This window comes from Aspergillus mulundensis (assembly GCF_003369625.1).
Source record: "Aspergillus mulundensis strain DSM 5745 chromosome Unknown scaffold_0, whole genome shotgun sequence".
Lineage (NCBI taxonomy): Eukaryota > Fungi > Ascomycota > Eurotiomycetes > Eurotiales > Aspergillaceae > Aspergillus > Aspergillus mulundensis.
Genome location: NW_020797888.1, coordinates 1,755,662 through 1,782,418, shown reverse-complemented (window position 1 = coordinate 1,782,418; position 26,757 = coordinate 1,755,662). Strand labels below are relative to the sequence as shown.

General features: G+C 51.4%; 8 protein-coding genes across 8 annotated transcripts; 3 read left to right on the top strand and 5 right to left on the bottom strand.

The window, feature by feature from the left end:
* Positions 1–323: 323 nt before the first annotated feature.
* On the bottom strand, positions 324–2,480 carry hsp90 (chaperone Hsp90; the record flags this gene model as incomplete). The annotated part of the gene is made up of 2 exons (XM_026742531.1): positions 324–2,165; positions 2,223–2,480. 2 exons carry the CDS (start codon positions 2,478–2,480, stop codon positions 324–326), a joined length of 2,100 nt encoding a protein of 699 aa, XP_026608376.1.
* Positions 2,481–4,101: 1,621 nt separating this feature from the next.
* Positions 4,102–5,805, bottom strand: DSM5745_00514 (NTF2 and RRM domain protein; the record flags this gene model as incomplete). The annotated part of the gene is made up of 3 exons (XM_026742530.1): positions 4,102–4,398; positions 4,479–5,426; positions 5,491–5,805. 3 exons carry the CDS (start codon positions 5,803–5,805, stop codon positions 4,102–4,104), a joined length of 1,560 nt encoding a protein of 519 aa, XP_026608375.1.
* Positions 5,806–6,955: 1,150 nt separating this feature from the next.
* DSM5745_00513 (uncharacterized protein) lies at positions 6,956–7,340 on the bottom strand (the record flags this gene model as incomplete). The annotated part of the gene is made up of 2 exons (XM_026742529.1): positions 6,956–7,270; positions 7,329–7,340. The coding sequence occupies 2 exons, from the start codon at positions 7,338–7,340 to the stop codon at positions 6,956–6,958; spliced, it is 327 nt and encodes a 108-aa protein (XP_026608374.1).
* Positions 7,341–9,087: 1,747 nt separating this feature from the next.
* DSM5745_00512 (uncharacterized protein) lies at positions 9,088–10,284 on the top strand (the record flags this gene model as incomplete). Its single annotated transcript, XM_026742528.1, has 1 exon — positions 9,088–10,284. One exon carries the CDS (start codon positions 9,088–9,090, stop codon positions 10,282–10,284), a length of 1,197 nt encoding a protein of 398 aa, XP_026608373.1.
* Positions 10,285–11,264: 980 nt separating this feature from the next.
* On the top strand, positions 11,265–12,552 carry DSM5745_00511 (uncharacterized protein; the record flags this gene model as incomplete). Its single annotated transcript, XM_026742527.1, has 3 exons — positions 11,265–11,331; positions 11,386–11,641; positions 11,694–12,552. The coding sequence occupies 3 exons, from the start codon at positions 11,265–11,267 to the stop codon at positions 12,550–12,552; spliced, it is 1,182 nt and encodes a 393-aa protein (XP_026608372.1).
* A 588-nt stretch (positions 12,553–13,140) lies between these two features.
* On the top strand, positions 13,141–14,106 carry DSM5745_00510 (uncharacterized protein; the record flags this gene model as incomplete). Its single annotated transcript, XM_026742526.1, has 5 exons — positions 13,141–13,387; positions 13,470–13,594; positions 13,652–13,712; positions 13,768–13,908; positions 13,985–14,106. The coding sequence occupies 5 exons, from the start codon at positions 13,141–13,143 to the stop codon at positions 14,104–14,106; spliced, it is 696 nt and encodes a 231-aa protein (XP_026608371.1).
* A 401-nt stretch (positions 14,107–14,507) lies between these two features.
* DSM5745_00509 (non-reducing polyketide synthase spyA) lies at positions 14,508–22,269 on the bottom strand (the record flags this gene model as incomplete). Its single annotated transcript, XM_026742525.1, has 3 exons — positions 14,508–15,454; positions 15,503–21,608; positions 21,655–22,269. The coding sequence occupies 3 exons, from the start codon at positions 22,267–22,269 to the stop codon at positions 14,508–14,510; spliced, it is 7,668 nt and encodes a 2,555-aa protein (XP_026608370.1).
* Positions 22,270–23,157: 888 nt separating this feature from the next.
* DSM5745_00508 (uncharacterized protein) lies at positions 23,158–26,517 on the bottom strand (the record flags this gene model as incomplete). The annotated part of the gene is made up of 4 exons (XM_026742524.1): positions 23,158–23,598; positions 23,646–25,631; positions 25,682–26,086; positions 26,131–26,517. The coding sequence occupies 4 exons, from the start codon at positions 26,515–26,517 to the stop codon at positions 23,158–23,160; spliced, it is 3,219 nt and encodes a 1,072-aa protein (XP_026608369.1).
* Between the last annotated feature and the right edge of the window lie 240 nt (positions 26,518–26,757).

Sequence of the window (26,757 nt, the reverse complement as noted above, 5' to 3'; positions counted from 1 at the left end):
GGCTTACCTCGGGGATTTTCTGGAGAGGTGAAGGAGAGAGATGTCCTCAAGATTATGGAGCACCCGAGACTGGAGTACGGCGCAGGCACAAATTCCTCTACGGCGAAAGTGGAAGAAGGATTAAATGGAAGAACCAGACCGTATTGTATTGGTTTAATAAATGAAAACGCTCAAAACGCCACGAGATTGACATCGTCGTTGATAACATAAAAGACATCACCTTCTGCCATTCCATCAATTAAAAAGTAAGCCGAAGCGGTTCAGTGTCGTAAGAAGACAGAATATTCGTTTTGCTTTTTGTTGTTTTCCCTTGATCGTTTGATCTAGTCAACCTCCTCCATGGCGCTCTCGCCAGTTGTGGCGGCAGCGGGAGTCTCCTCGGTGCTGGCAGCCTCGGGCTCAGCCTCCTCGTCGATGTTCAGACCAAGGGATACGAGCTTGTGGATGCGCTCAGCGAAGCTAGCGGGCTCATCAATGGTGAAGCCGGAGACGAGCAGAGAGGTCTCATAGAGGAGCTGGGTGATGGACTTGACAGTGCGGTCGCTTTCACCATCAGCCTCGACCTTTTTCTTGAGCTCCTTGATGATGGAAGACTTGGGAGAAATCTCGAAGGTCTTCTTGGAGGACATGTAAGAGCTCATGGAGGTGTCACGGAGGGCCTGGGCTTTCATGATACGCTCCATGTTAGCGGACCAACCGAACTGGCCGGTACGGATGGCGCAAGGGGAGCCGATAAGCTTGTGCGAGACAACAACCTTCTCGACCTTGTCGCCGAGGATGTTCTTGAGGCTCTTGGCAAGGTCCTCGAACTCCTTCTCCTCCTTCTCACGCTCAGCCTTCTCCTCCTCGGTCTCCTCGAGCTCGAAGTCCTTGGTGATGTCGACGAGCTTCTTGCCATCGAACTCCTTTAGCTGGGTGAAGGCGTACTCGTCGATGGGGTCAACGAGGAACAGAACCTCGAAGTCCTTCTGCTTCAGGCTGTCCAGGAAGGGCGACTTCGCGACAGCCTTGATGGACTCACCAGTGATGTAGTAGATCTGCTTCTGGTGCTCCTTCATGCGAGTGACGTAGTCAGTGAGGGAGGTGTTCTCGTCACCGGACTTGGTCGACTGGTAGCGGAGGAGCTTGGCGAGGGTGTTGCGGTTCTGAGCATCCTCGTGGATACCAAGCTTGATGTTCTTGGCGAAAGCGCTGTAGAACTTGTCGAACTGCTCGCGGTCCTCAGCAATCTCGGTGAAGAGCTCAAGAGTCTTCTTGACAATGTTCTTCTTGATAACCTTCATGATCTTGTTCTGCTGCAGGGTCTCACGAGACAGGTTGAGAGGAAGATCCTCGGAGTCGACAACACCCTTGACGAAGCTTAGCCATTCGGGGATGAGGTCGGTGGCATCGTCAGTGATAAAAACTCGGCGAACGTAGAGTTTGATGTTGTTCTTGGTCTTCTTAGTCTCAAAGAGGTCGAAGGGAGCACGCTTGGGAACGTAGAGGATGGCACGGAACTCGAGTTGACCCTCGACTGAGAAGTGCTTGACAGCGAGGTGGTCCTCCCAGTCGTTGGAGAGGGACTTGTAGAAGGCAGCGTACTCCTCCTCGGTGATGTCGGCAGGGTTGCGGGTCCAGATAGGCTTGGTCTTGTTGAGCTCCTCCTCTTCGATCTTGGACTCCTTGATGGTCTTGGTCTTCTTCTCCTTCTTCTCCTCATCCTCGTCGACCTCCTCAATCTTGGGCTTCTTCTCATCACCCTCCTCTTCCTTGGTCTCAGCCTCCTCATCAGGGACTTCCTTCTCGGTCTCCTTCAGGACGTGAAGGTAGATGGGGTAAGAGATGAACTCAGAGTGCTTGCGAACAACCTCCTTGATACGGCTCTCCTGGAGGTACTCGGTCTGCTCATCCTTGAGGTGAAAGATCATCTTGGTACCGCGGCCAAGAGGCTCACCCTCGGTGTCCTGGGTGAGAGTGAAAGTACCACCGGCGGAAGACTCCCAGATGTACTGCTCGTCATCATTGTGCTTAGAGATGACGGTCACGCGGTCGGCAACGAGGTAAGCAGAGTAGAAACCGACACCGAACTGACCAATCATGGAAATATCAGCACCGGCGGAGAGAGCCTCCATGAACTGCTTAGTGCCTGAGCGAGCAATGGTACCAAGGTTGTTGATGAGGTCCTGATGACAGTGTTAGTCACAAATTCCTCCCTATCTGAATGATTCGGGGGAACTCACAGCCTTGGTCATACCAATACCGGTGTCACGGAGAGTGAGGGTCTTGTTCTCGGCATCGGGGATGATGTCGATGCGGAGGTCCTTGCCCGAGTCGAGCTTGGAGGGGTCAGACAGAGACTCATAGCGAATCTTGTCGAGGGCATCGGAGGCGTTGGAGATGATTTCTCGCAGGAAGATCTCCTTGTTGGAGTAGACAGTGTTGATGATCAGCGAAAGGAGCTGAGAAATCTCAGCCTGGAACTCGAAGGTCTCAGACATTGTGAAAGGTTATGATCTGCGAGAAAGTTGAGTGTTAGCTTGGTTTTCCAGTTACGCATGTCCAGAGGACAATTAGTGCCAAATGTAGATATTCTTCAAGCTTGTCTCGAGCTCTCCGCCGGCAGAAGTAACCAAAAAGGAGTGTATATTCTAGAGCGAAAGCCCTGAGACCTGAGGCGGGGAATTGTTGAACTGAAGCGATATAATACTTACGGAAACAGAGGGGAGGGGTGGAGGAATGAGGGAAAAGTAGGCCACACAGGCAAGAGATGATGGAGAGTGGAGGAGCGAGAGAAAGAGGAAAGTATTTAAGCAGAGAGGATGAGAGGAGAATAGATGAATGAATGAAAGAAAAAAATGAGGTGAAGCGGCCGACTTAATGTTTCTCTGGGCCACACAGACCAAACTTTCCACGATGATCCAGCAACTTCCACACCTTCTCCGCCCCTTCACTTCCAGCGCCTTCCAGCCTCTGTTTTCAGCCTCGCCTGCCAATCACCAGTGGAATTCCTCCTGGTTTGCCTCACTTCGCCCCTTTGGCTTACACTCTTCTCCCCGTCAATAGAAATTTTAAGCAACAATCAAACAAATTCTATTCGCTTTTGTCCTTAAGGCTTACTCTGTACATCGGAAACAATTTTGCCTCGTTCCTCAGGCGCTCAATCTAGAACGTTCCGCTCCACTAGATGGCCGCGGGTCCAATCATCGATCTAAAATCTCTGTCCATGTACTGTAAGATTCGTTGCCCGGGCTGCTGCGCGGTGCGATGCTCTCCCACAGTCTCCAGGCCCTCCACATCTCCCTTAACCAGTACTGTAGTAGCAACTAGCAACAGCGATCGCTAGGCACATTCTGTTCTCTGGAGCCTGGAGGTTGTAGGCAAATGGTAGTCCGTCAATTGAAAGGGACCAAGGAAGGCAAATCTCGAGGCTCGGGCTCAGCCTGTTCTCACTTCCTTCCCATTGACCGCGCTGTTATCACATAAGAATACCCAGGTGCTGCATTGTATCCAAGTCTACTGACACCGTTCAATCTGTAGCCCGCAGATGTTCATTTAATATTTATTTCATATTGATGCCTCCAGTCCTTTTCCTGCACCTGGCTATCTCTAAGCAGGCTCTGAGAGGGCGGCAATCTCCCTAAGGGATGGCCAGATCAACCCATGTTCAAATACGTAGATGGAAACACAACATCTAAATACCATCCTCAAAATAAAAAGCAAGGAAAGTATGCTAGGCAGAATCCCAAGCAGCAAGAAAGAAAAAGGTATTAACAATACGGGCCTAGAGCTCGCTATGCTAAGAGTGGGAAGAAAGGTCATGACAACAAATACAGCAAAACGTCATGAAATACCAGCCAAACAAACCCTCAAGGAGAAATGGAAATGAGTATGAGACTTTTCCAACCGCTAAATGCATGGTGATGGGGGTAGGGTCGCATAACACATGTCATTATCAGTAAATCGGGGCAGTAATACATGCCCTGGATCAAGGACGAACTTCGAATGAGAACCCGCGTATGCCGTCGAACCAGGGTGAAAGGTTATGTCAGAAGACTGAGGTACGAAGGGAGACAGCGTCATTGAGAGCGGCCTCGTTATTACACCCCTCTGAAAGGATATTCAAGCAGTCTGGCCTTGGTTTCGGGGCTTGGCGTTGGCGTTTCCGCCGCGGCCTCGAGGGGCAAAGCCTCCACGTCCCTCGCGCTGAAAGCCACCCCGACCCTGGCTGCCCGCACGATCGCCGCGGCCACGGCCAGTACCACCGCGACCGGGTCCGTAGTTGGCATTTCCACCGTAGACGTTTCCACGAGGTCGGCGCTCCTCAACCTTGACCTGCTCGGTTCCAATCTGATGAGGGTTCGCAGCAACAGCGGCATTGTAGCCAGCACGATCAGCGAATTCAATAAACGCACAGTTCTGGAAAGGGTAGTTAGTAAATGTCATCGTTGACAAGTAGATGGGGGAAAAGATGATGAAGATACCTTCTGGCGACTCACATCAAAGTGAGTGAGCTTGCCGAACCGCTCAAGCGTCTCTTTGAGTAAGTCCGCATTGACCTTCTCAGTGACATTCTTAATGTAGCCAAGAACAGTCAGGTTGTCTCCCGTGCGAGCCTGAGATTTCTTATGATCGTGGCCAGCGGTTTGCCAGCCGGAGCCGTCAGTGGAGGATGGCTGGCTGGGAACACTCTCAGCAGCAGGGGCAGCAGATGGAGCGGCAGCTGGAGCAGTGGCGGCAGGCTGGGGCGCGGTAACAGCCGCAGGAGCGGGCTTCACTCGGGCAGCAGGGATAGCAGGAACGACAGGGGCTGCGGCACCAACTTTGGAGGCGATGCTGGCCCAAGTCTTGGGTGCCGCCTTGGCAGGAGGAGCTGCCTCCGTTGCAGGTGTTTCTTTCTCGACAGCCGGAGCGGGAGTTGGTTCGGGGCTCACTGGCTTCTCTGGTTCGGCTTCAGCCACGGGGGCAGGTTCCTCTGCGGTTTCGGGAGCAGGTTCGGGCTGTTCGGTTCCATTGGTTTGAGGAGCGAGTTCAGCAGCCGGGGCTTCCTGCTCCGCCTCCTCGGCGGTTTCAAGCTTCTCATCCACTTTAGCGACGGCCTCCTCGCTGTCCACCTTCGACTCCTCGGTTTCGGTAGAAGGTTCCGCCGCAGTCTGTACGGGGGCTTGGAGCTCCGGCTCCTCCGCGGCGTCACTAGAAGGAGCGGCGTCCTCGGCGACCTCCTCTTCATCGACCAAATATCTGAAGACATCATTGAGAACATAGTAGCCATTGGGTTGCTCGGCCAAGACGAAGGTTTGCACAAACTTGCGAGAGGGCTCCTGCTTGTTGGAGATCTCGCCGATGACGGAGATGAGGATATTCTCGAAAGAGGCCTGGGCGTCAACGTTTAGAACACGGACTTTGCAGTCTTGGAAGTCAAGCTGTTTGATTTTTTCTTGGATAGCCTGAAGGATAGAAAGAACCATTAGTTACGAACACATAATCCAAATGCAAGGGAGATGGGCGTACCTTCTGGCCAACAGCAACCGGGACGGATTCAGCTTCAGTGCCGAAGACAAGCTGAGATCTTCGAGAGTAGAAAAGGTGCAGCTTATCCGGGCTGCGGCTCATGTTGGTGTAGTATTGCTCAACGAAATACCATCCAACCTCGTCTTTCGAGATGCCATTTTTCTGGTCGTTAGACGGGGCATTGGAAGGAGTAGAAGACTGTGCCGGCTGAAAGTTAGAAACGCTGTTTACGGCGGTGTGCGCATGGTTGTATGAGTCAGTGTAGGCGGGCTGTGTTTGGTAAGTGCCGTTGATGGGAATCTGAGTGTCGGCCATTGTGTTGTGAAGGTAACTTTTTGATGGTCAAATCGCGAAGAGAGTCTAACGGGGCGCAAGCGAGGGAAGCGGCGATATAAAGACGCGATCAAAAAGCCTCTATGTAATTCGAAGAGAGGACAAAGGATCTAACAGCAGCTTGAGCTCTTCGCTGAACTAGTGGCATGGATCAGTACAGTTTGCGGCTAGGCACGGGTGGGCGAAAACCAGGTAGGAACATAAAAGACCTCGGGCAACCCACAGTTTCAAATAAGTGAAAAATATTCTTGAAAAGAATGAAGCCGGCTCGTACAGAGAATGTCCGAGATCTAAACGGGAGACGAATTGCGTCTGAAGAGGTGATGTGGAGGTGATTTGAAGGTGGGAACGGAGGAAATTCTTGTGCGATTAATTTGAATCAAGTCGGGGAAGGTCTTGGGAGGCAAACGGAGAAGCCAATGTAGAAAGTGATCAAAGCTCGGTATGGTGAAAACAACGTGTAGAGGGCTCTTTTACAAATGGGGCAGAGTAGGCAAGTATAATTGAGTATAGAGAGAAGAAAGGAAGCAGCTTCACGAAGGACTTGAACAGGTCAAATTGCGAAGAGTGAGAGGTTCTTGTGATGGTGACAGTGACGAGTGTTACAGTGAGTGGCGACCCACCGCCTTCTATATCGGGGTTCTGCCAATTGGCTATCCGATTCCTCCGTACGGAGTACTGGGCCTACTGGCATGCGCTTCAAGCTTGAAATTAACGAACAACACTGAATTGAGCATAATTATTTACTGATAGTAGTAATCCACATGTACCACTCCGAAATGCGGACACGCCTCTATCTTTAAAATATAACAAAGATCTGTCCTGCAGACTAAATAGTACTTAGATGACCCAAGTTCTCCGCAATAGTCTGATCAGAGATCATTATCATGAAAGGGCAGTAAAACTTGACAATTAGCTGAAAGAACGGGGGTATGAGAGACATGAAAGCACAAACTTCTCGTCAGAGTCAGACATCAAATTCCGTCCACAATATCCACCCCAGAAGAAAACAGACAGGAGAAAAGCACGAGATTAGAGAAAGGCTAACGGCATCGCAGCGGGCAAGACAATAACAAAAGAAGAGGTATCTCAAGATCCAAGGTCGAAAAATCTCCGTGAAGCACGTCAAGGTTCATGAAGTGGCATGCTCGGCCTTTTCGTTCAGCGCAGGCTTCTCCCGCATGACAGCATCCTGGCCCGTCATCCTCCGTCCGAGCGCGCGCTCCACTTTGGCACCGAGCGCGAGCTTGCTGAGACTGTCGGTCTTCTCGGCGCTGGGAACAAACCGCTGCTTGTTCAGAGGCTTGTTTTCCAGGCGGTTCAACCCTTCGCGCAGGTTGTTGTATTCGGTGTGTCTAGGATCTCCGCTGGGGAGGCTCCCTGTGGTACGTTCTGAGGCAATCGAAGGGCTCCCGCTGACGGTGGAGAATCGTTTCGAGGCGCGATTCTATAGTACAGCGTTAGACTGTGTTATGGCAGACGTCCGATAGTGCAAGTAGACTTACGGATTGAGTCATGATGGGTCGTTCGGAATCTAGAGAAGGTTGTCTCGCCATGCCTGTTGGTGCAACGTCCGAATGGGAAATCAGAACCGGTACTGGCGATGCAGTCGAAGTCTATATACGCAGGGAGACGTTCAGCGACAAGTAATTCCAAAAGGCGACAACAGAACAGAATATGAAAAGGGAATAATGTGTAGTAGAACCAAGAAAAGAAAGTTCGCTAGTTAACTGCAAAAAAAAATAGGAGTCAAGCTGGAGATACCCATAGCGCAGGCAATAAAGAGTGAAAAGGGAAAAGCGTATCCATACCTGTTTAAATGCCTGAGTTCAAGAGGGAATGCAACACGAAGATATATTCTCAGGTTGGGAGACCAGTTACCACGCAATATGTGAAGAAGATACAAGACAAGAGAAAAGGGGAAGGGAAGAAATGAATCAGATAGGGTGTTGTCAAGCCAAGCGCAGGAGTGACATGCAGGTGAGGCACTGAGGATTCAGGAGACGGAGACACAGTGGGTCGGGCCACAAGTGTATTTTCTGGCCGTTTGACTTAGCTTCCTTTCTCTGCAGCGGTTTAAATTTAAGGCGGACATCAGATAAATATTAAATGCGGCAGATCAAGACCCTGTTGAACTTTGCGACTCATATATACTCCTAGATTACCTATCTAGGAGCAAGTGTTAGTGGGACACTTGCATCATACCATCGTTCCATCGTTCTACCTGTTTCTCCAGATTCCGATGAACGTCAGCGAGCTCGACTGCCATTATTACCTAAGTGACTGCAGTACGGGGTAACTACGGAGTATTAAGGTGCAGAAATAAGATGTTTTCAGCCTTCTATCGCTTTGCTCCCTGATGATCATTCTTCAGATTCATCAGTTGCCACGTGTCGGGAACAAATGAAGGGCGCTCCGTATGGTCCCGACAACAAAGCCACGCGACTTATCCCTGTTGCACTGTCGCCATATCTGGACAGGGTCCGGCAGAGTCCTGCAATCCTCTCCAACTTCCAAGGTTCACCATCTGTGACACAGGCTTGGGAAGGAACTGCTGTTCTTAGGCTACGGACGATCTGGCTTGGTGGTCATGTCTTACTTGGCAGCACTTTCATACTCTCGCTAACTCTGCGATTGGGCAATGAAATGGAACTGACAACCTTGTCTAGCCCAAGGTTTAGCAGTCTCAATCAAATCTTGACCGGTGCTTCTGATGGAAGCCCTGCCTTTCTCGGACCGTCTGATGTGAGTCCACCGTCCATTAGACCCTAGCTTTGAAGGCTACAGAAAATCTGCTGTCGATTTCGGAATGGTGTTGACCACTTATTACGATCTAAGCTCTCAAGCTGAGGTCGGCTTACAACGACATTGTATGTGGCCTAGCCTGGCTATACGGTTTGATGGTCGGAACAATTGTGGCCAGTGCTAGTCTCACCTGAATTCTGTTGCACGTGGATTGATCGAAGGATATTCCCCCCTTGTTCAGGACACTAATTAATCGATAGTGACCAGTGTCGGGGACTGGAGTAGTGTGTCCCTGCCACCTGGACAGTGGTAGTGTCTAGTGGGCATCCGGCATCCAATCCTACCTATGGTAGGCTTGGCTCATGCGGGAGCCCCGCACTATGAAGTATCCGACGTCCTATATTATCCACCAAACAACTCGTGCAAGTCCAAATCGGTCAGTATACATTGACGCGCGAATCCCGGCAGTATGTCTGGCATGCCACTTTTGATCATTAGCAAAGCCTCCATGAGCTCGCCATGAACCTCCATAGCCTTCTGGTTGCCTGTCTCGCTACCTTAGGGGCAACATCTCAAGCCTGCGAGACTGACGAAGACTGCAGCCTCAATGGCCTCTGTCGCCGCCAGTCGCCATGGTCCAAGCTAGGCGAGAAGAGCTGCAAGTGTGATCCCGGCTGGTTTGGCGAAGATTGCGGACATCTTGATCTGAGGCCCGCAATCAAGGACAACGGCTACAACCACTCCGCTGACGCAGTCGACTCAATGCATCTCGGTCTATACGGCAACTCCTCCTGGGGTGGAACTGTTGTGCAAGACCCGCAAGACCCGTCGCTCTTTCATCTCGTTGCCGCACAGTTTGCATCCGGATGCGGACTAAGCGGGTGGAGGCCTTTCTCCTTCATCATACGCGCGGAATCACGAAACGGGCCGCAGGGGCCGTATCACTACGCCGAAAGTATCAGCGAGCCTTTCCGGCATAATCCAGAGGTGATTTGGAGTCCGGCGGACGAAAAATACCTGTTATACAGCATCGGTGCAGACGACGAGGAGCAGCCACGTGAGAAATGCGCCAGTATCAGCTACAAGCGATGGCCAAACAACATCTCCGTCTCGACGGCTCCGGATATCCGTGGGCCATGGACACCCTTCAAGCTGGTGTTGGCCTCGGCTGACCCACACTCGACAAACCCCTCGCCCTGGCCACTGTGGACGCCGCAAACCCGTACAAGCAAGATTGCCCTAGGCGTAGAAGACATTGCTATATTTCTCTTCGACAGATACGATAGCGCATACGAGCTAGTGCACACGCAGAGTTGGAACACGAGCGAGTACAGCCCTACCTGGACGGAGGACAGCTTCTTATGGCGCGACAAGCGGGGCCATTGGCACGCCCTTGCACATTGGATGATTGACCTCGTTGAAGATGGGCAGAAGTGGCCGCGGGTCGGAGCTCATGTCTTCGCAAGGGAGCTTACAGGGCCGTGGCACTTGCACCTGCACGAGGCATTCAATTCAACGGTGACATATTCGGATGGGACTGTCCGAACGCTGAAGAGGCGAGAAAGGGCCAAGATCTTCTTTAGCAATGATGGCGAGATGACGCCATTGTACCTGGTAAATGGAGTTCAGGAGATGGGTGAGGGATCAAGAAGTTCGACGTTCGTTCAACCAATCGGCGAGGCCTGGAAGGACTTTGAAAAGCGGTTGGGTTTCTAGCGTAGATATTCTTCTTCGAATGGGGCAGAGGACGAAGAGGACGGGCCTCTACAATAGCAACGCCTTGTTGCCTTTCGAGCGCGGCAAAGACTCTTGGTGCACACCTCCGTAGAGAGCTCTGTTGAGTACTATCAGGTAAAATTGAGTCTCGGCTAGGATGATATAGATTTCAACCCAAGACTATCAGACCCTGAAAGTGAAGGAGTACCTTATCAGCCGCCAAAGACTCCGCATGGGCTTAATCGTGTCGCACTTGGAGTCAGCTGCTGTTTGACGTCCGACCACGGTCGTAGTTGCACCAGCGGGGCATGTTGGGGTATGGCCAGCAGAAGAAGAAGAAAGAAGAAAAAGGCCAAGCCTGTCTATAGACGGCCAAAGCTCGCGAGGGCCATTGGAGCGAAAACTTTAGTGGTCGATCCAGGGTCAGTGCTGAGGGAGCCCAGTTCAGGCTCTTGGCCTACGCAGAGTATAACCAGTGAGAAGCGGAGCCTGGATCCTAGGATCATCGAAGCCTGAAGAACAACAAGCTTACGTGCAGTAGTGAGGATGCAGGTCTCAGCCCTCGCAGGCTCAGCTGGCGCGGAGGCCACCAAGTCATCGGGATGTGTTGTGCATGGCTTCCACTGTCAAACATCAACTAGTTCCGAGACAGCGCTATCCTCCTTATGCCGAAATTAGTCAAGGCAAGCCTGGTACAGATCTCGACCGCAGTGTCACCGCATTGGGCCAGAGTATCTATCTGACTGCCTTCGCATGAACCGCACCCCGGTGCTGCCAATCGGTCCCTGCAGCCGGCCTAAAGGCACATGGACGGAAGGTATGTGTGAGAACGAGGAGTACGGGAGATGCAAAACAGGAAAACCCCCCGGGGGGGCAGATGCAGGAGCCGAAACGTCTACATAAAAAGAAAATTAAAGCCGCCAACACCGACTGCTCGATCATGAGCTCTCGCGTTGTGAGAGAAGGCTGCTTCATTCCAAATGACCCGCCCCCGCCGTAACTGGACCGCCGAGGAAGACATGATTCTTCGTGAAGAGGTGGAAAAAGGTGCGTTGCTTGTCTTGAGACAGTCACTGATAAAATGGCTTAACGTCTGTGAAGCGCAGGCCGCCAGGAACACCACGGTTAACTGGACCGAAATAGCGCGCCAGGTACCTGGCCGTACGAATAAAGATTGTCGCAAGAGGTGGCACGGAACCACGTCAGCAAAAGTGAACAAGGGCCCTTGGACAGAGGATGAAGATGAGAGATTGCGAAATGCAGTCCAAAAGCATGGGCCCAAGTGGACAGCCGTGGCTTCGGTGGTCGGGACTAGGCTACCAGACCAGTGTTCCAAGCGATGGAGCCATGCCATCAAGTGAGTTCAAGGGTGGTTGAGTGCGAGTACCTGTCGCTAACAAGAAATCTAGGCCGGAGATTGACCACGGTCCATGGGCCGTACAAGAGGTTTGCACCGCTTATGTTGTCGATCATATATACGAAGCTAACCGTGAGCAGGACAAATTATTGATTGAAAGCGTCCAGAAGTACGGCCACTCCTGGCAGCAGATTGTCTCGCTCTTCTTTCCCCGTCGAACCAGCCTCTCTGCTAAGAATAGATTCCATCTTCTCCAGCGACGGTCGCAGCATTATTGCCGACGGGCAAGGACCCCGAGTTCAGGTGCCTCCGACTTCAAACCCAGCATCAGCGGCTACGAATCCGGGGATGGCAACGAGCTGGCTTGGATGAAGCTACCAGATACCATTTCTGGCTGTCTCGGGGAGGATCTTTTGGACATGGACATGGACGAGCCTGGGGGTCTACCAGAAGCTGCCGCGGAGCCGCCGTCTAAGACCTCGGACCCTCTCTGGATGACCCCGTTTTCTCAATCCGAGCTTTCCAGTGACACGATGGGCATGTTGGACTTCCCTTTTCTACAGAACGGTACCGGCTTTCGAACAAATGACGTGAGTATCACGTTGACTTCATCAGATCTGGATGACCACAGTGATCCTTTCAGCTTAACACTTGCCAATAATCCCAAAGAACAAAAACAAGAGCTGAGCCCTGATGATCTTACCCCATATCTGGGGCTTGACCAGTCGGCACCGTCCACGACCCTGCCTACGCCGCCCTCAGCCTTAAGCTCCGTGCGACAGCCCCAGGCCCAACGTCGAGTAACCATCCATGCCGTATGCTCGTCAGATAATCTGGGTGCGATTTTCCAAGCAGTGACTAAATTATCTGTCTCTGCCGTTTTCAAGACGGATGAGCAGGGATCTTTTTAGCCTGGCCAACAGCAATGCGCAGAATACGGATGCGCCGAAGCTAATCTAATTCATCAACATGATAATATACATATTTCCACCGAAGAAAACTCATCGCGTATTAGGAAATTTGCCATGTGAAGACGAACTAAACTGTTCTGCGTCGGAGAAACAAGGCCAAACATAGGCCCAGCTGTCTGGGCTCGACATCTGCACGTCCAGTAAGATTATACGACCGACATCAACAAGCTCCAATCGGCGAACGCGGATCACGAAGGGGATACTCTGCCTCCATTAGGCATCCCCTAGCCAACTCAGCTGCCAACAGAGCAATTCAAGGCGAGACCGGCCATAGCCTCCACCCATTTCGGGTGCGCTGGCTGCGGCAGGAGTAATTTGGGCCTACAATGGCATCAATAATTGGACTCGGAGACCGAGGTGACGCCATATTTAGAACCAGGTGGTAGGCAGGCCCTATGACCCCGTATCTGGGAAAGGACATGTCCAGGGACAAACAAAGCAGTGGTAGTGTAGACTATAAAGTATAAAGCGCCCGTTGTTCGCTTAACGAGGAATGCAGCAGTGTAGACCCAAGTCACAACCGCCAGCATGCGCTTTTCCAAAGTTCTAACCGGCCTGCTTTTCCTCGCAGTCTCTGCGGCAGCGACTCCCACTCCTCCGCAAGAATCCAGTCCTATAGCTGGAGGCCACCCTGGGCCCCGTCCTCGGCCCTTGCCCCCCTGCAACTCGGAGTACAGACCCTGCAGATGCCCGCCCGGCTCGACCTTCAAGAACTTCACCAGCTTTAGCCTCATCGGCGCTCCCGCTGCCCACGTGCAGATTGTCATGGGAGACTGTACGCATCCCGTGTTTCTTCTTTCGAAGCCCTAAACCCTCGGAGATCCCTCAGCATCAGACGTTAATCAAAGTTTTTGCAGTCTTCGACATGACCTTCCAGTCCCTCACTCCGAATAGCACGACCGGTTCGAATCAGGTTGCTGGTGCTACGCGCAGCTTCAACTTTACTGTCCCCGCCGCGGGATACTATCTCTTTAGGGAGGAGGTTCGTTTCCAACTCTCTGACGCCTCGCTGCCATACGCTCGACTGACAAGCCTCTAGCTCACGAAATGGAAGACCTGGCCAGATGGATCGTTTATCCAGGAGTACCGGCAGCATCCGGGTAAGGGATATCTCCCTAAATGACTTGCAGACAACGAAACTGATGATATGTCTAGATCCCCCTCTCGTCAAAGTTCCCGGTGGCGGAGGCGGCTATTACGGCATGTGGCAGAGAATAATCGGGCAGCAGACACTGATACCGAATGAGACAGCCTTGGTGTGGAAGAACTGGCGCTGTGACATCGGGGAACCATTCCGTAAGCTTACTCTGTCCCCCTCGTTTCAAGCGCACGAACATGTGGAAAGCACATGGCTGACATGGATGCCATGCAGCGGCGGTTCTGTCGCACGAGAACGGGATGAATAAGGCGTCGTCTATGTTGCAGGACTTGGGGCTCCATACCGGGGTCGATATCAAGGCTTATACCACCTTTTACGAGGTTAGGGATGACTAGTTGGGAGTAAGGACTGGGGTCCAAGTGTATTACCTGGGTCTGGAGGGCGGGGTTCGTCCATGAACTGGTCAGCATATCGTAATGATAATATAATAGAGCGTCGATTCTTGCTGGGTGCCTGTTAAATGGTCTCGTCCAGTGTCGCTTCTACATAGAAGCGCAGTAATTTTTCGTTATTCTCCGCCTTATTAGGGTAGTATGATTATGTTCTGGGATACAGCGGTTAAGCTTTATCGAGAATGCCTTCAAGATAATTTACTATAGTGGCTTGGTAGGGATGTGGTTAGGATCGGTGCTATAATTGCCAGGTTTCTTGCTATATATTAGTTGACCGCGATAACATTATTAAAACATGTTATAGCCATTCTAGCCCTAACTCTAGTCCCGCCGAGATGGTCAAATCACTGTACGTGCTCAACAAGAAATTGCAGGCCCCTCATAATTGCCCCTTTGTACTTCCCTTCTGGATCTCGAAATAAATCGAACAAATGCACCGCGCTTTCAATGATCTCAATCCCATTCGGGACCCCTTGCGCGGCCAACGCATCCGCCGCTTTTTGGGCTTGCTTCCATGGAACCAAATCGTCTTTCGCTCCATGGATGAGAAAGGTCGGAACACTGTAGTTCCCGGATTTGATCTGAGCGTACGGGCTAACAGCGCGCACCCGCTCAAGGTCTGGTTGGGGGAGCGAAAGCCAATCCTGCGCATCATATTCCATATTCTCGGAGGAAAGTTTGTTCTTCGATGGAAGACCGTTGAGCAGGACTGGTAGCGCCTGGCCCCTCCAATTCATGTGCAGTGCTATGCGTGACCGCGCGTCTGACAGGGACATCCAGCCACCAGCCGGACCGTCGACACGTTTTTGGGCAGGGATATTGTAAGCCGTAATTGGGTGATCTTGGACACCCTCCAGTATATCATAGGTCTTCGTTATGAGGTCTGGCGAAGTTCCTTCGGGGTAATTGGGTTGGCGCCAGAATTTGTCTTCATAGTCTGTTGGACAATAGAACGCAAGAATAGCATCCGGTGGTCGAATCCCAAGCTGCGGCGCACTGAACGGCAATGACATTGCGAGTGTGCCGCCCGTTGACCAGCCGATAACAACAACCTTACCACCATCTGGATGTATATCCGGACGCTGAAGCTCCAGGGCAGGGAGCGTGCTTCGGGCCCAGTCAAGCGCCGTGCAGACGTCCGCGATGGGTCCATCTGTTAGGTTTACTTCCGGACAGAGGCGATAGTCAATGCTGACTGGAAGGAAGCCGTAATCTAAAAGCAACTTTGTTTGGGACGGTCGGATGTCTTTACGGGAGAGCATGATGTGGCCGCCGCCATGAACCATGAGTGCTATAGCGGTTAGTAACAGCAAGGAATTAAGGGACAAATATAACTCACCAATAGGCTGCGAAGATTCAGCGAGTACTTTGTGCAATGGGTAGTAGATATCAGCTAAGAGGGGAATGTCGCCAATCGTAGCAAACGGCACTGTCTCTGTCATGACCAGTCCCTCTGCTGTAGCAGGTTTAGCTGATTTGATATCAGACATGAACCCCGTAATGAGGCGGAATTGGTCCGACTCCTCCGTGTCATCATCACTCCAGTCGATATGCCGAAAACCAGCTTGACGAAGCGTCCGTTCCCATAGGTATTCATCAGCAAGCACATGCTGCCGTCCATCTTCAAACACCCACCATCCTTCCAGTAGCCCAAATACGCAGTCCAACCAGTAGAGGTTGCGCGTCAGTTCCAGCAGGCAGAAAACACCACCGTCGCGCAGCAGTTTGTGGGCATTCACACTAGAACGAACCAGATCCTTGGTTGCATGGACACAATTCGATGCGAGGACTGCATGGTATGAACGTTGCATATGCTCAGGAGGATTCTTCTCGACGTCGAGGACGGCGAACTCCATGCAGTCGCCATAGGGACTGAACTTGCGCTTAGCCAATGCCACAAGGGAAGGTGACAAGTCCGTAAATGTGTACTTGAACGGGATATTGTGCTCGAGAAGAATCTCCACAATATATTTGGCTGTCCCTCCGGTGCCTGCTCCCAGTTCTAGGATATGCAGCTCTTCTCTACCTCTGTATTCCTTGAAGGCTTGAATGAAAAACTCCCCTAAAATTCTTGTCCCCGTCGCAAACATGGGCGAGTTGGTGTAAACGTCTTCCATTGCATCCTTCCCAGCTTTGGTGCCAAAGAGAATCTGCAACGGGTCTGCATCCCCTGTCAAACAAGCGGCAAGACGCGATCCGGTCGAGTGTAGAAGCCGATGTTCACAGAGATGCTGGGGAAAGTTCTTGCTAATTTCCTGGTATAAATCTTCTGTTTTTGCGGGACTGACGGGATTGCCGGTACGGATAAAATCCCCATTGTCATTTATGATGACTAGACCAGCGTCTTCAAGGACGTGGTAGTACTGCCTCATGACTTTGGCATGCCTCGGAATATAGGACACGGACGGAAGAACAGCGCCCGGGGCGATGTTGCGGAGGTCGCATCCCAGTTTTGCGAAAGCTTCGGTCACATATGCGCATACCAACTCACTCTGCTGGTGGAAGACTTTCCTTCGGAAGTTTAGGAAACCTGTTTGTTCGGCGAATGGGGCATAATCATTCCGCATCCGCGCGAACACCTCAGCACTATTAGAAAGACCATTCTGCCCTGTTGGGCTGCAATCTGCAGTAGATTTGGGCTGCACTCGGGCGTTCTTGTCTGCCTTATTGATTTCGACGACTGGTGTTGGACTCACCATCCTGCAAAGCTCCTCGAAGGTGGTGTCTGGCTCTAGTGCAGCCAGATCAATCTTCTTGCCAAACATTTTCCAGATATCAGCCGCGAGTTCGATTCCTACCAACGAGTCCAACCCTAAGTCTCGAAGAAGTGTGTCAGGGTGAAATCTATCCGACGTGTCGAGATGCTCTGCAATGATCCGTGACAATTTGGCTGCTCCTTCATCGACATGTGGCATCTCAACAAGTGCAAAAGAAGCCTCGGAACGTGGAGTGCTTGTGCTTGCTTTGTCGAGGAGACTACCATCAGACTCAGACATAGACAATGGGGTCAGAGCACCGCTGCCGCTACCAGGGGCTGTTGAGAGAATTCGGTAGAGATCCTTAACGGTCACGACTTGTTGAAATGCGCTGGTTGTAATGTCACTATTGAATCGCTCTCGAATTGCGCTTAGCAGCTCGGTCGTCATCAAGGAGTCAATGCCAATATCTTCTAAGAGGGAATTGTCAGAAATGTCCTCGAATGGTACGTCTGCCACTTCGTGGAGTAGCGAAGCAACTGCTTCTTTGACTTCATTAGTCTGCTGAGAAGTGGCTCGCTGTTTGGGAATTTTAGCTTGAGTGACGTGCTCTGTGGGCAAGGCTTTTGACACAGGCACTGATCGGGATTGAGGCTCTCTCTGTGCGTTGGCACGTTCAAGCGTCCTGCGAAGCGACGGGAGCGACACCTTAGAGAACCTTACCCCAAATATGGTCATAATGAGCCCCTTACTCGCAGAATCAAAGACAAAAATATCACTGATCAGCTCACGAGGTCCAGCTCGTTCGAAGGAGGAATACACTAGCCACGACCCCGAGCATGAGCCTAGTGTTCTTGAGAATTCAATGTTCTCGATCGCCGTGCATAAGAAGACATCCTCTGGACCGCACTCGTCAAGGCTATTGACATGTACTCCAGCCACCTGTGTGAAGCTATCAACCAAAAGTGGGTTGCAAACGTTGTCCTTGACAAGGTGAGCTCCAATTTCGGGCATGGCCACAAGCCCTGTTGCTTCTTGGTTTTTGCAAGAGATCTTTTGCACACCTCGGAAGATGTCGGCATAGATAACAACCTTGTCGAAGAGTCTATATAATATGGGTCCTTGCATGGTATTGGCGGAAGAGTCGCTTAAAAGTGCTTCGCAGCGATTGTAGTCAATTATGCGACGATAACGAGAGAATCGTGTTGTTATTCTATGGCTGGTTAGAGTTGTGATTGTTATTTGCCCGCTGGCGTGTCGGATATCGCCCCGTGATGACCTGCCATAAAGGTTGAACTTCCAGCTGTAACATGAAGTCAGAGACAACGTGAGGGATAGGCTGCGTCGTAAATCAATAGCCAACGACGCCAACATTTGCAGTTCCTCAATACAAGCCGCTCGGTCCGAGGGAGCAAAATCTGGCACCAAGGCTCTCGCAGCAGACGCCACAATTTCCACATATAATGCTGCAGGACACAGAGGACTCCCAAGAACAGCGTGCCCGCGCACCAAAGCTTGATACTGCTCGCATTCCTGGTCAATGCGGAATTCGGCTGTATTCTCTGTTTTTTTTATAAGTGTGACCATTCTGGGCTTGGTACGAAACTGGGCTGGCTGCTCTGTAATCGAGTGATCGCAGCCGGGACGGTCAATATAGTCGAGCCAGTGCCTAGAACGTTCAAATTGGTATGGTGGAAGGTGCAGATCAAGATATTCAAATTGCTGCTGTTTGTTGAAGAGCCAGTAGTCCACATCTATCCCGGCTTTCCACAGATTTGTTGTACTCTCGGCAAGTGATGAAAGCTCAGAGGTTGCTAGACTCATTGAGTGGAAGTCATGCTGATCTGTGTCGTGCAAAGCTTTCTGCACCATGGTCGCGATGCCTGAGGCGGATCCTGCTTCAACCCAAGTGCAAGGTCCCAGACGGTTGGCAATTCGATTGACTGCTTCGGCAAAATATACAGGTTCTCGAGACTGTTGCGCCACAAGCTCAGCCGTAAAGATGGGCCAGGATTCGCCCTTCGAGCATGTCTCAACAGGGATGGCAGGCGGGTTGTAAGATAATCCTTTAGTCAGTTCACAATAGTCGGGCATAATGCTATCCACAAACCTTGAGTGGAAGCCGTGGGTAATGTTCATCGTCCTGGCTCTCAATCTCATGGAGGTAGACACAGATTCAAGTGCTCTGATCTGAGCCTCTGACCCAACGACTACAAAACTCGTCGGCCCGTTATAGCAAGCAATTCTGACTGCGGAGCTTGGTGACGTCCAGTTATGGTTCACTTGAGACAGCAGGTCCTCAACCCGACCATGTTCTCCATGAATTAGCATCATAGACCCCTTTTCCTCTCCCCAGGAATCGTTGATAATTGTTGCTCGACCCGATACTAATCGCAGTGCATCAGGTAGGCTCATCACACCTGCAACACACATAGCCGTAAGCTGACCAAAACTATGCCCTATAACTGTTTTCACCGTTAATCCTGATTCCATCCAAGCACATGCCGACGCGTATTGCAGCGCAAAGAGCATGCAATGGAGATCCACAGTGTCACGGACTGGAACTCTCTGGAATATACCTGGGAACAGGCTATGGAGCCCCATTTCCCGAATCAAGATGTCGCACTCGTTAAGGTACTTTTGCAACAAATAAGAGCGTCGGTACGCCTGCTCGCTGAGGTGGATAATGTCTCCAGTTTGTCCGCCAAAAGCCAGGACCACCGGCTTCGAGGGTAAGATCGTGACTTCGGCGGTTGCGCACTGTTCTAGTTTGGCGTGAAGCTCTGAGACTGATGATACAGAGAAAATGGCAGCATGACGGAAGGATGGGTTACGTCGTCGGGAAAGATGAAACGCTATGCTGGCGAGAAAGTGGTCTCCTGAAAGTCGGGTCTGTTTCAAGTACTTCTGCAGAGCCTGGGCGTATTTCCGTACACTATCAAGTGTATTTGCAGAGAGTATGACCGGGTACTGGCATGCAGAAGCTGATTGTTCTATGGCGTCACTAGCCCGGGAAGGAGGCTGCGCCACTATCAAAGCAGCATTGCTCCCTGCAGCACCATAATTATTGACACAAGCTGCCCTGAAGCCCGCATTCCATTCACGCAACTTATTCGCGATAGCCATATTATCCGCTCCAAGCGGAGGAATGTTTCGATTCAACGTCACGAAACTCGCCTGAGGCGGGACCTTTTGAGCCTCGATCATGAGAAGCACTTTGATGAGACCAGCCACACCAGACGCAGCCTCAGTGTGACCGATATTCCCCTTCACAGAGCCGAAGAGTAACTCTCGGTCTCCGTGTCCACCGAAGACTTCTCGAATGCTGGCGCATTCAATAGGATCACCCTTTGGTGTGCCAGTTCCATGTGCTTCAACGTATGAGACTGTCCGGGTCGGCATTTGGGCGAGTTGTAAGACACGACGGTACAGAGCAGTCTGCGATGACGAAGCTGGGACGGTTATGGGGTAGGAATTGTCATTCTGGTTAACAGCGGATCCGACAATGACGCCTAGTATCCTGTCTTTGTCAACAAGTGCAGAGGATAATTTTTTTAGCAGAACTAAACCTGCACCCTCTCCACGACAATAGCCATCCGCGCTATCATCGAAAGATTTGGAAGCCCCGGTTGGTGTAAGAAAATTGGCAGCCCCAAGGTTATGATGCAGATTAGGGCTGGTAATCACATTCACACCTCCCGCCAGCGCCATCGAGCACTCGTCTGCCTGCAACGCCCGACAGGCAGTATGGATAGCAACCATGGAAGAAGAACAAGCAGTATCAAAGACCATGGAGGGGCCACTAAAGCCGAAGAAATGGCTAATCTTCCCACTAGTAAAGGCGCGTACCATTCCCAGTACCGAGAACGCCGTTGGAAGATGCGATGCTACATTATCTTCGTAGTCGGATGCAGCAACGCCCATGTAGACGCCGATATCTTGCTTGGGGCGCTTCTCGTTGAAGTAGCCGGCAGACTCGAGTGTCTCATATGCAACCTCTAGCGCAATCCGGTGCTGGGGATCCATCGCAGCCGCCTCTCGAGACGAGCGCTTGAAAAAGCGATGGTCGAACATATCGGCGTTGCGTAGAAAGTTGCCCTTGAATTTGATTTTGCCTTCTGGATCCCGCCGCAGTCGTGTCGTTTGGAAGCGGCCTGGAGGCATCTCTCCGACCATGGAGATGCCGGATGCGATGATATTCCAGTACTCTTCCAGACTATCGGCCCCGGGATAGCGACAGGCCATACTGATAATAGCGATGGCACCCTCGGGATATTCGTAGGTGTTGTTGGTGCTAGCACGCTTCGAGTTGCAGGCCTGGATACCCTGGCGATCCTTTATTGATTTTGGGACACAGTCGCCCAGCCCTATTGTCAAGATTTGGCCGGTTCCTTTCATGTCATTGACAGCATATGATACTGTGCGGTGCCAGTCAGACATATCTAGCATTAAGGTTGAGAGGGCTGTAGTGTGTAGAGGCTCTGTCTGGAGCCGCTTCCCATCCACGTTCCTCCGGAGCGGTACCAAGGGTCTCACGGAATCTGGAAACCGTAGGCTATCCATGGAAGCACAAAGACGTTCAAGCTTCCGAACGGAATCCTGGTGAACTGGGTGATGAAAGCGGCCGCTTAATGGTATCAGTTTGGATTTGATTCCGAGTCCTGCTAGAGATCGCGAGATGGCTGATAAGTCAGACGCTTGCAATGTGATAGTTGCCGCCGTTTGGTCGGACCGGACTGCTATATACGACTGCTGTTGTTAGCACATAGCGCTACTTGAAATTGTAGTATCGTACCGTTGGATAGTTGTGGAGTACTCCTAGTACGTCCTGCTCATCCGTTCCTGCCGCCCATCGTGCAGCGATGGACACATGCTGATTGGAATTGTTGTCGAAATCAACATAAACTCCAGCACAAGCGGCAAGCCTGAAAGCGACTGCGCCCAATTCAGCAATATGCTGATCATTCTTCGCACAGGAGAGTACTATGGCCGTCAAGAACCCAGCACAGAAGCCCTGGATCCCACCCTGCTGCACTGTATCCAGGGTTTCCGAATGGGTTTGTGGGGGACTGAGCGCTTCTAGGTACTCAGTGTAATCCACAATCTGACTGATGACCAGAAGGGGCGTGATCAAAGCGTTCATCTTCGACTCTGTATTTATCTCGCACAGAAGAGAGTCCTTGAAGTCAATCCAGTTTGCAAACCGACTCCACAATGTATGTCCAGGTATGCACTGAAGTGCGGGATCGGCCATGGTCAGTGGGCCCCAGAGATTGGGAAGGTCTCTGATGGCTTGAACAAGGTATTGTAACCTGTTGTTTGACACTAAACTATTCCTCAGAGCGGCGAGGTGCTCCTGAGAAATTTCAACAGCCTGCGACCCGCAGACAATCATCGATGGCGCTTTCATTGTTGATGTCTTCGCTTATCCGGTATTGAGACAACGGAGAGAGAACGCGGCGTAGTTGAATTTCGTGTACAGTGCTTATAGGCCTAGGAGCCTCAACACCATTCAAGCCTTATAGCGCACAGTAGCAGAGCGAGCCATGGACCGCGGTGATCAGCCGCTCAGCCTCAACCCCAGGTGAAGTTCGACCAAGCTCAAAGCCTGGTCCCTCTATCAACCCGGTCCGAACAGACCCAGGGGGCCTGATCGCTGTGGCTGACCCAAGGTCCGGCTTGGGTCCCTGCTCGTAGGACTAATCTGGAAAATAGTCCCTGGACCAAGAAGCCATGCGAACGCGAGCATCTCGTACGACGAAGCTTGTCACGAGTTGGTTCCTGGCTATGCATAGAATTTCGGCTCTCGACGTGCGTACCACCATTCAGAGTATAGTGATCTAGCAGCCAGCAGCGACTGGGATACTGAGCCATTTCATGAGCGTAGAACCACGTGGACAGTCGGGTCTTTTTTCGGATGTATTGCATGGCATGTGATGATATATAGCCCGAGCGAGAAAGGAGTCGCAGGGGTAATAGGTTTGTAGCAAGTCGAAGATCCCATGTAGACACTCTTCTTAGAAGGAAGACGATGGAGACGAACTCAAGTTAAAACTCCCTGAAGAGGCAGGAGCCGTGATTTGATCGCTGACTAAGCAGCAGGGCTTGTGTCACGTGAACACTACAGTCACATGACAATAGTTAGATACCAGTAGTAGCCACCGGAGTTACCTCCGAATATCATCATCTCTTCCTCGGTTACCTCTGGCCTTACAGCTTGCTTGGCGCCCTCTCAATGCTGTTCTACTCCTGACTCCATTAAAGTTCAAGAGTGATTGCAATTGCGAAAGATCTAGCTCTATCTCAAGAACCCCGACCTTTTCCATTCTGCAATATATTTTCTAATCACATGCGGTGACACCTCCTCCATGTACCGCAGTGTGCTTGACGCCGCTCGCGTATTCTGCGTATCCAGGATGATACCTCCAGTGGCCATTCGCCGGAAATCCTTCTCGAGAAATTCGGCCAACATCTGAAATTCCACTCTATCTGTCGGCTCTGCCTTGTCATTGTCAATACTCTCCTTGACTTGGCTGAGCCATAGGTCAAATGGTAGACGTTCGGCGCCGTCTGAAGATATTCCCAGTCCGTTTGCTAGCATGTCAAGCACATCGGACCATGACTGCCGGATTGGGTTCTCTAAGTGGTAGATCTGAGCCTGTGAGGCCGACAATTGTGCGCTTAGTAGGATGTCTCCTAGCACCTTTGCGGCGGTGTTGATCGGGATCCAAGAGAGTGTCTGCTGCGATTAGATCTGCCAAGTTCACAAATACTGGTAGTACTTACTCCATTGATGACTGGAAGCTTCGAAATTCTCTTTGCAAAGCGAAACATGGTCGGTACATGCTCCTTGGGGTTCCAATGCCCACTAGTCGACGAGCCCGACATCTGTCCTACACGAACAATCGCCACCTCTAACTTATCGCTGTGCATGCGCGCCGCTTCATCTAGGATGGACTCACACACAAATTTGGCCCTTCCATAGCCGAACTCATCAATGATAGTGTTTTTGCTCGCCTGAACTTCGGGGACAACGCGCATGCCGTGGACGGAGGGGTACGCCCCCACCACTGCAATGGATGAGACAAAAAGAAACCTTGGTCTGGTGGTACGGGCGCTTAGTGCCAGCTTAAGCAGGTTATTGAGGTATCGGAACTGGGATGCAAAGGAGGAGAGCCCGCGCTTGAAGTCCATTGGCCAGGCATTGTGAATGATATGCGTGATGCTGGATGCAAGGTATGCGTAAGTTTCCGTGTTGAGGCCCAGTGCATCTGCGATGGGGTCGCAGTGGATTGTCTCGATCTTAAGCCCGAGCGTAGAAGGTATGTTCACCCCCTTTTCACTGGCCTGGCGTAATTGTTGTTGTAAACTGTCTCCATCGGGTCCCTTCGAGCTTGACGTCCGTTTGAGGCAAATTACTCTCTTGACCTGTGGTGACTGGACTAGTTGACCAAGCAGGTTGGATCCAAGGTGTCCCGTACTTCCGGTCAAGAGAACAACAATTTGTTCCAGCGTGGAGACAGAGTGCGCGCGGATGAAGTCGTCTATTTCCTGCGAGTTATTTTCTTGGTCCATTGGCCCAGCTATAGCCCTGAGTGCGCCAACGAGCTGTGATATAGCCGGGTGTTTGTGAACAAAATCAAGCGGAATCGCATCTCGATACTGCGGGAAATATGAGACGAGCAGACGGTGCAGCTGCATTGCCTGCAATGAGTTCATTCCCAGCTCAAATAAATCGCTCTCAACACTCCACTTTGAGGACGGGATATCCCAGCCGAGGTGTTCTTGGATGAGATCCTTGATTTTCTGGTCAATGGTGTACAGGTTCAAGTCGAGCGGGTCATGCTGATTGTTTCCAGATTCCAACCCTCGATATGCTTGTTGGACCTCGCTTTCAAAGACTCGATACGTCTCCTTGCGCAGGACCGAGCCCTTGTCCGAGCGAGGCAGTGGCTTTTCAGTAGGCGCAATTATAATGCTGCTCAGGGACGAAATCCGCGCATGCGAGTCCATCCGCTTTCCGGCCTCGACTATAGCAGGCCAGAGGCTCAATTTGAATGCTTCAATTTCCCCCATAGCCACGCCCTGCGCGGGCTCGACGATAACTCCTATTTGAAAGTGTCCTTCGCCAAATGCAACGGCGGCTTTCACGTGCTTGTTCTCGCACAACAGTGATTCAAGTACCCGTGGAACGACCTTTTCGCCATTCGCAAGCACAATCAGGTCATCTGTGCGGCCTGCAGCACGGACGTCATACTTGTGCTTTTCTGACCGGCTGATCAGCAGGTCTTGGACTTCGAAGGGTTCATCCCAGCCGAAAGGACGCATGGTGAGCTTACACTCTCCCTCTCGGACCTGGTCCAGCTTATACCTCTGTAAAATATCTCTTCGAAGCCGAATATACCGCCAGTCATAATTGGCCTCCATACTGGGAACAAACACCGGCGCTAACGGACCGCATTCGGTTGTCCCAAAGTGTGCGATCAGTCGCACCCCGGAATCCGCTAACTTCTCTCCTACAGGCTCCCTTAGTGGACCTCCGCCGCATAGCACAAATTGGAGTGGACGGAGGGCGTCAATCCCCTTATTTTGCGTTCCTGTGCAGTGCGCTGTGATCTCTTCTAAGATATGCGGGACAGCCATCAGCGCCTGCGCGTTGTACGCCTGGAGGATATCAACAATTGATTGGCCAGTTGATATTCTATGGGGAGGAGGGAGCATGAACGGCTTCCCAGCTCCCAGAGAAATGCATGGAGCCAAGAGCCCAAACCCCTGTTCAAATCAGAATACTTTTTCAAACATTGTGCCGAAAAAGTACATACATGGAATAGAGGTAAAGCCGACAAAACAGTTCCTTGAATGTCCTCAGCCTCGTTCAACAGGTGGCATTGAGTGAACCCAAGCAAATACCGATGCGGATGGAAAATCGGCTTGGGCAGTCCAGTCGTTCCGGATGAGTGCAGAATTAGTACGTTGCGGTCTGATTCACTGACGAAGTGGGTTTGAAGGTCCATGCTTTCATCTGGTTTCGTTTCCGCATCCGCCACCTCCAGGTCGATCTGGACTCTCTCTTGGATATATACGTCGCATGGTTCCTGCAGTCCAATGGCAATTGCGTCATGGATTGTATCTGTCAGACGTGGAGATGCAACAACGGCTTTGGCCTTGATCGCAGAAAGGAGGTGGTGTATGGCTGTTGGGCTCAGGCGAGCAGATAAAATGGCCACCTACTCAGTCAGTCCATGTCCGGGTCTGTACTAGCCATCCATACCGGAACTCCCATGCCCATCAACGCCATCAAATGGAACCATAGTCCAATATTACTCTCGCAGAACAGGACAATCGGACCAGCTTTGATAATGTCTCCGTTGCTAGCTACTTGAGGAGGATGCAAATCAGGAATCAGCTTCCGCAGCCTCCAGGCAACGCGCGCAATACTCTGTCGGAGCTGTCCGTATGTGATATCGATGCGAGTATGCTGGGCTTGAGGCTGGGCCTGCGGTAGAAGCTGCGTGCAGAACAGATGGTCTTGATTGTATTTGGCATTCCACTCGATCAGTTCGGGTAGTGTGCGTATCGCCGTAGTGTCGTCAAGGTCGAGGATATTGATTTTGGCCCGTCTGAATGAGTCTTGAGGCCTAGGTTGGATTGAGCCCATGGTGAGTTGATCTGCTGTGGCGGATATTTCCTGGTGGTGGCTTGATTGCTTAATTCGAGCTTTGCATTATTAGGGCCATTCCCCTTTTACACTGGTTTGTGACCACATGCACGACTCCTAAGTTCTCGTTACACGTGTCCGACAGGGCCTACTTAACCTGGTCCCGAGATCATTGGTTCTGAGATCTCCTTGAGAGGTAATGAGTCTGGGTTTTTCATGTGATGGATCATGGGGTAAGGG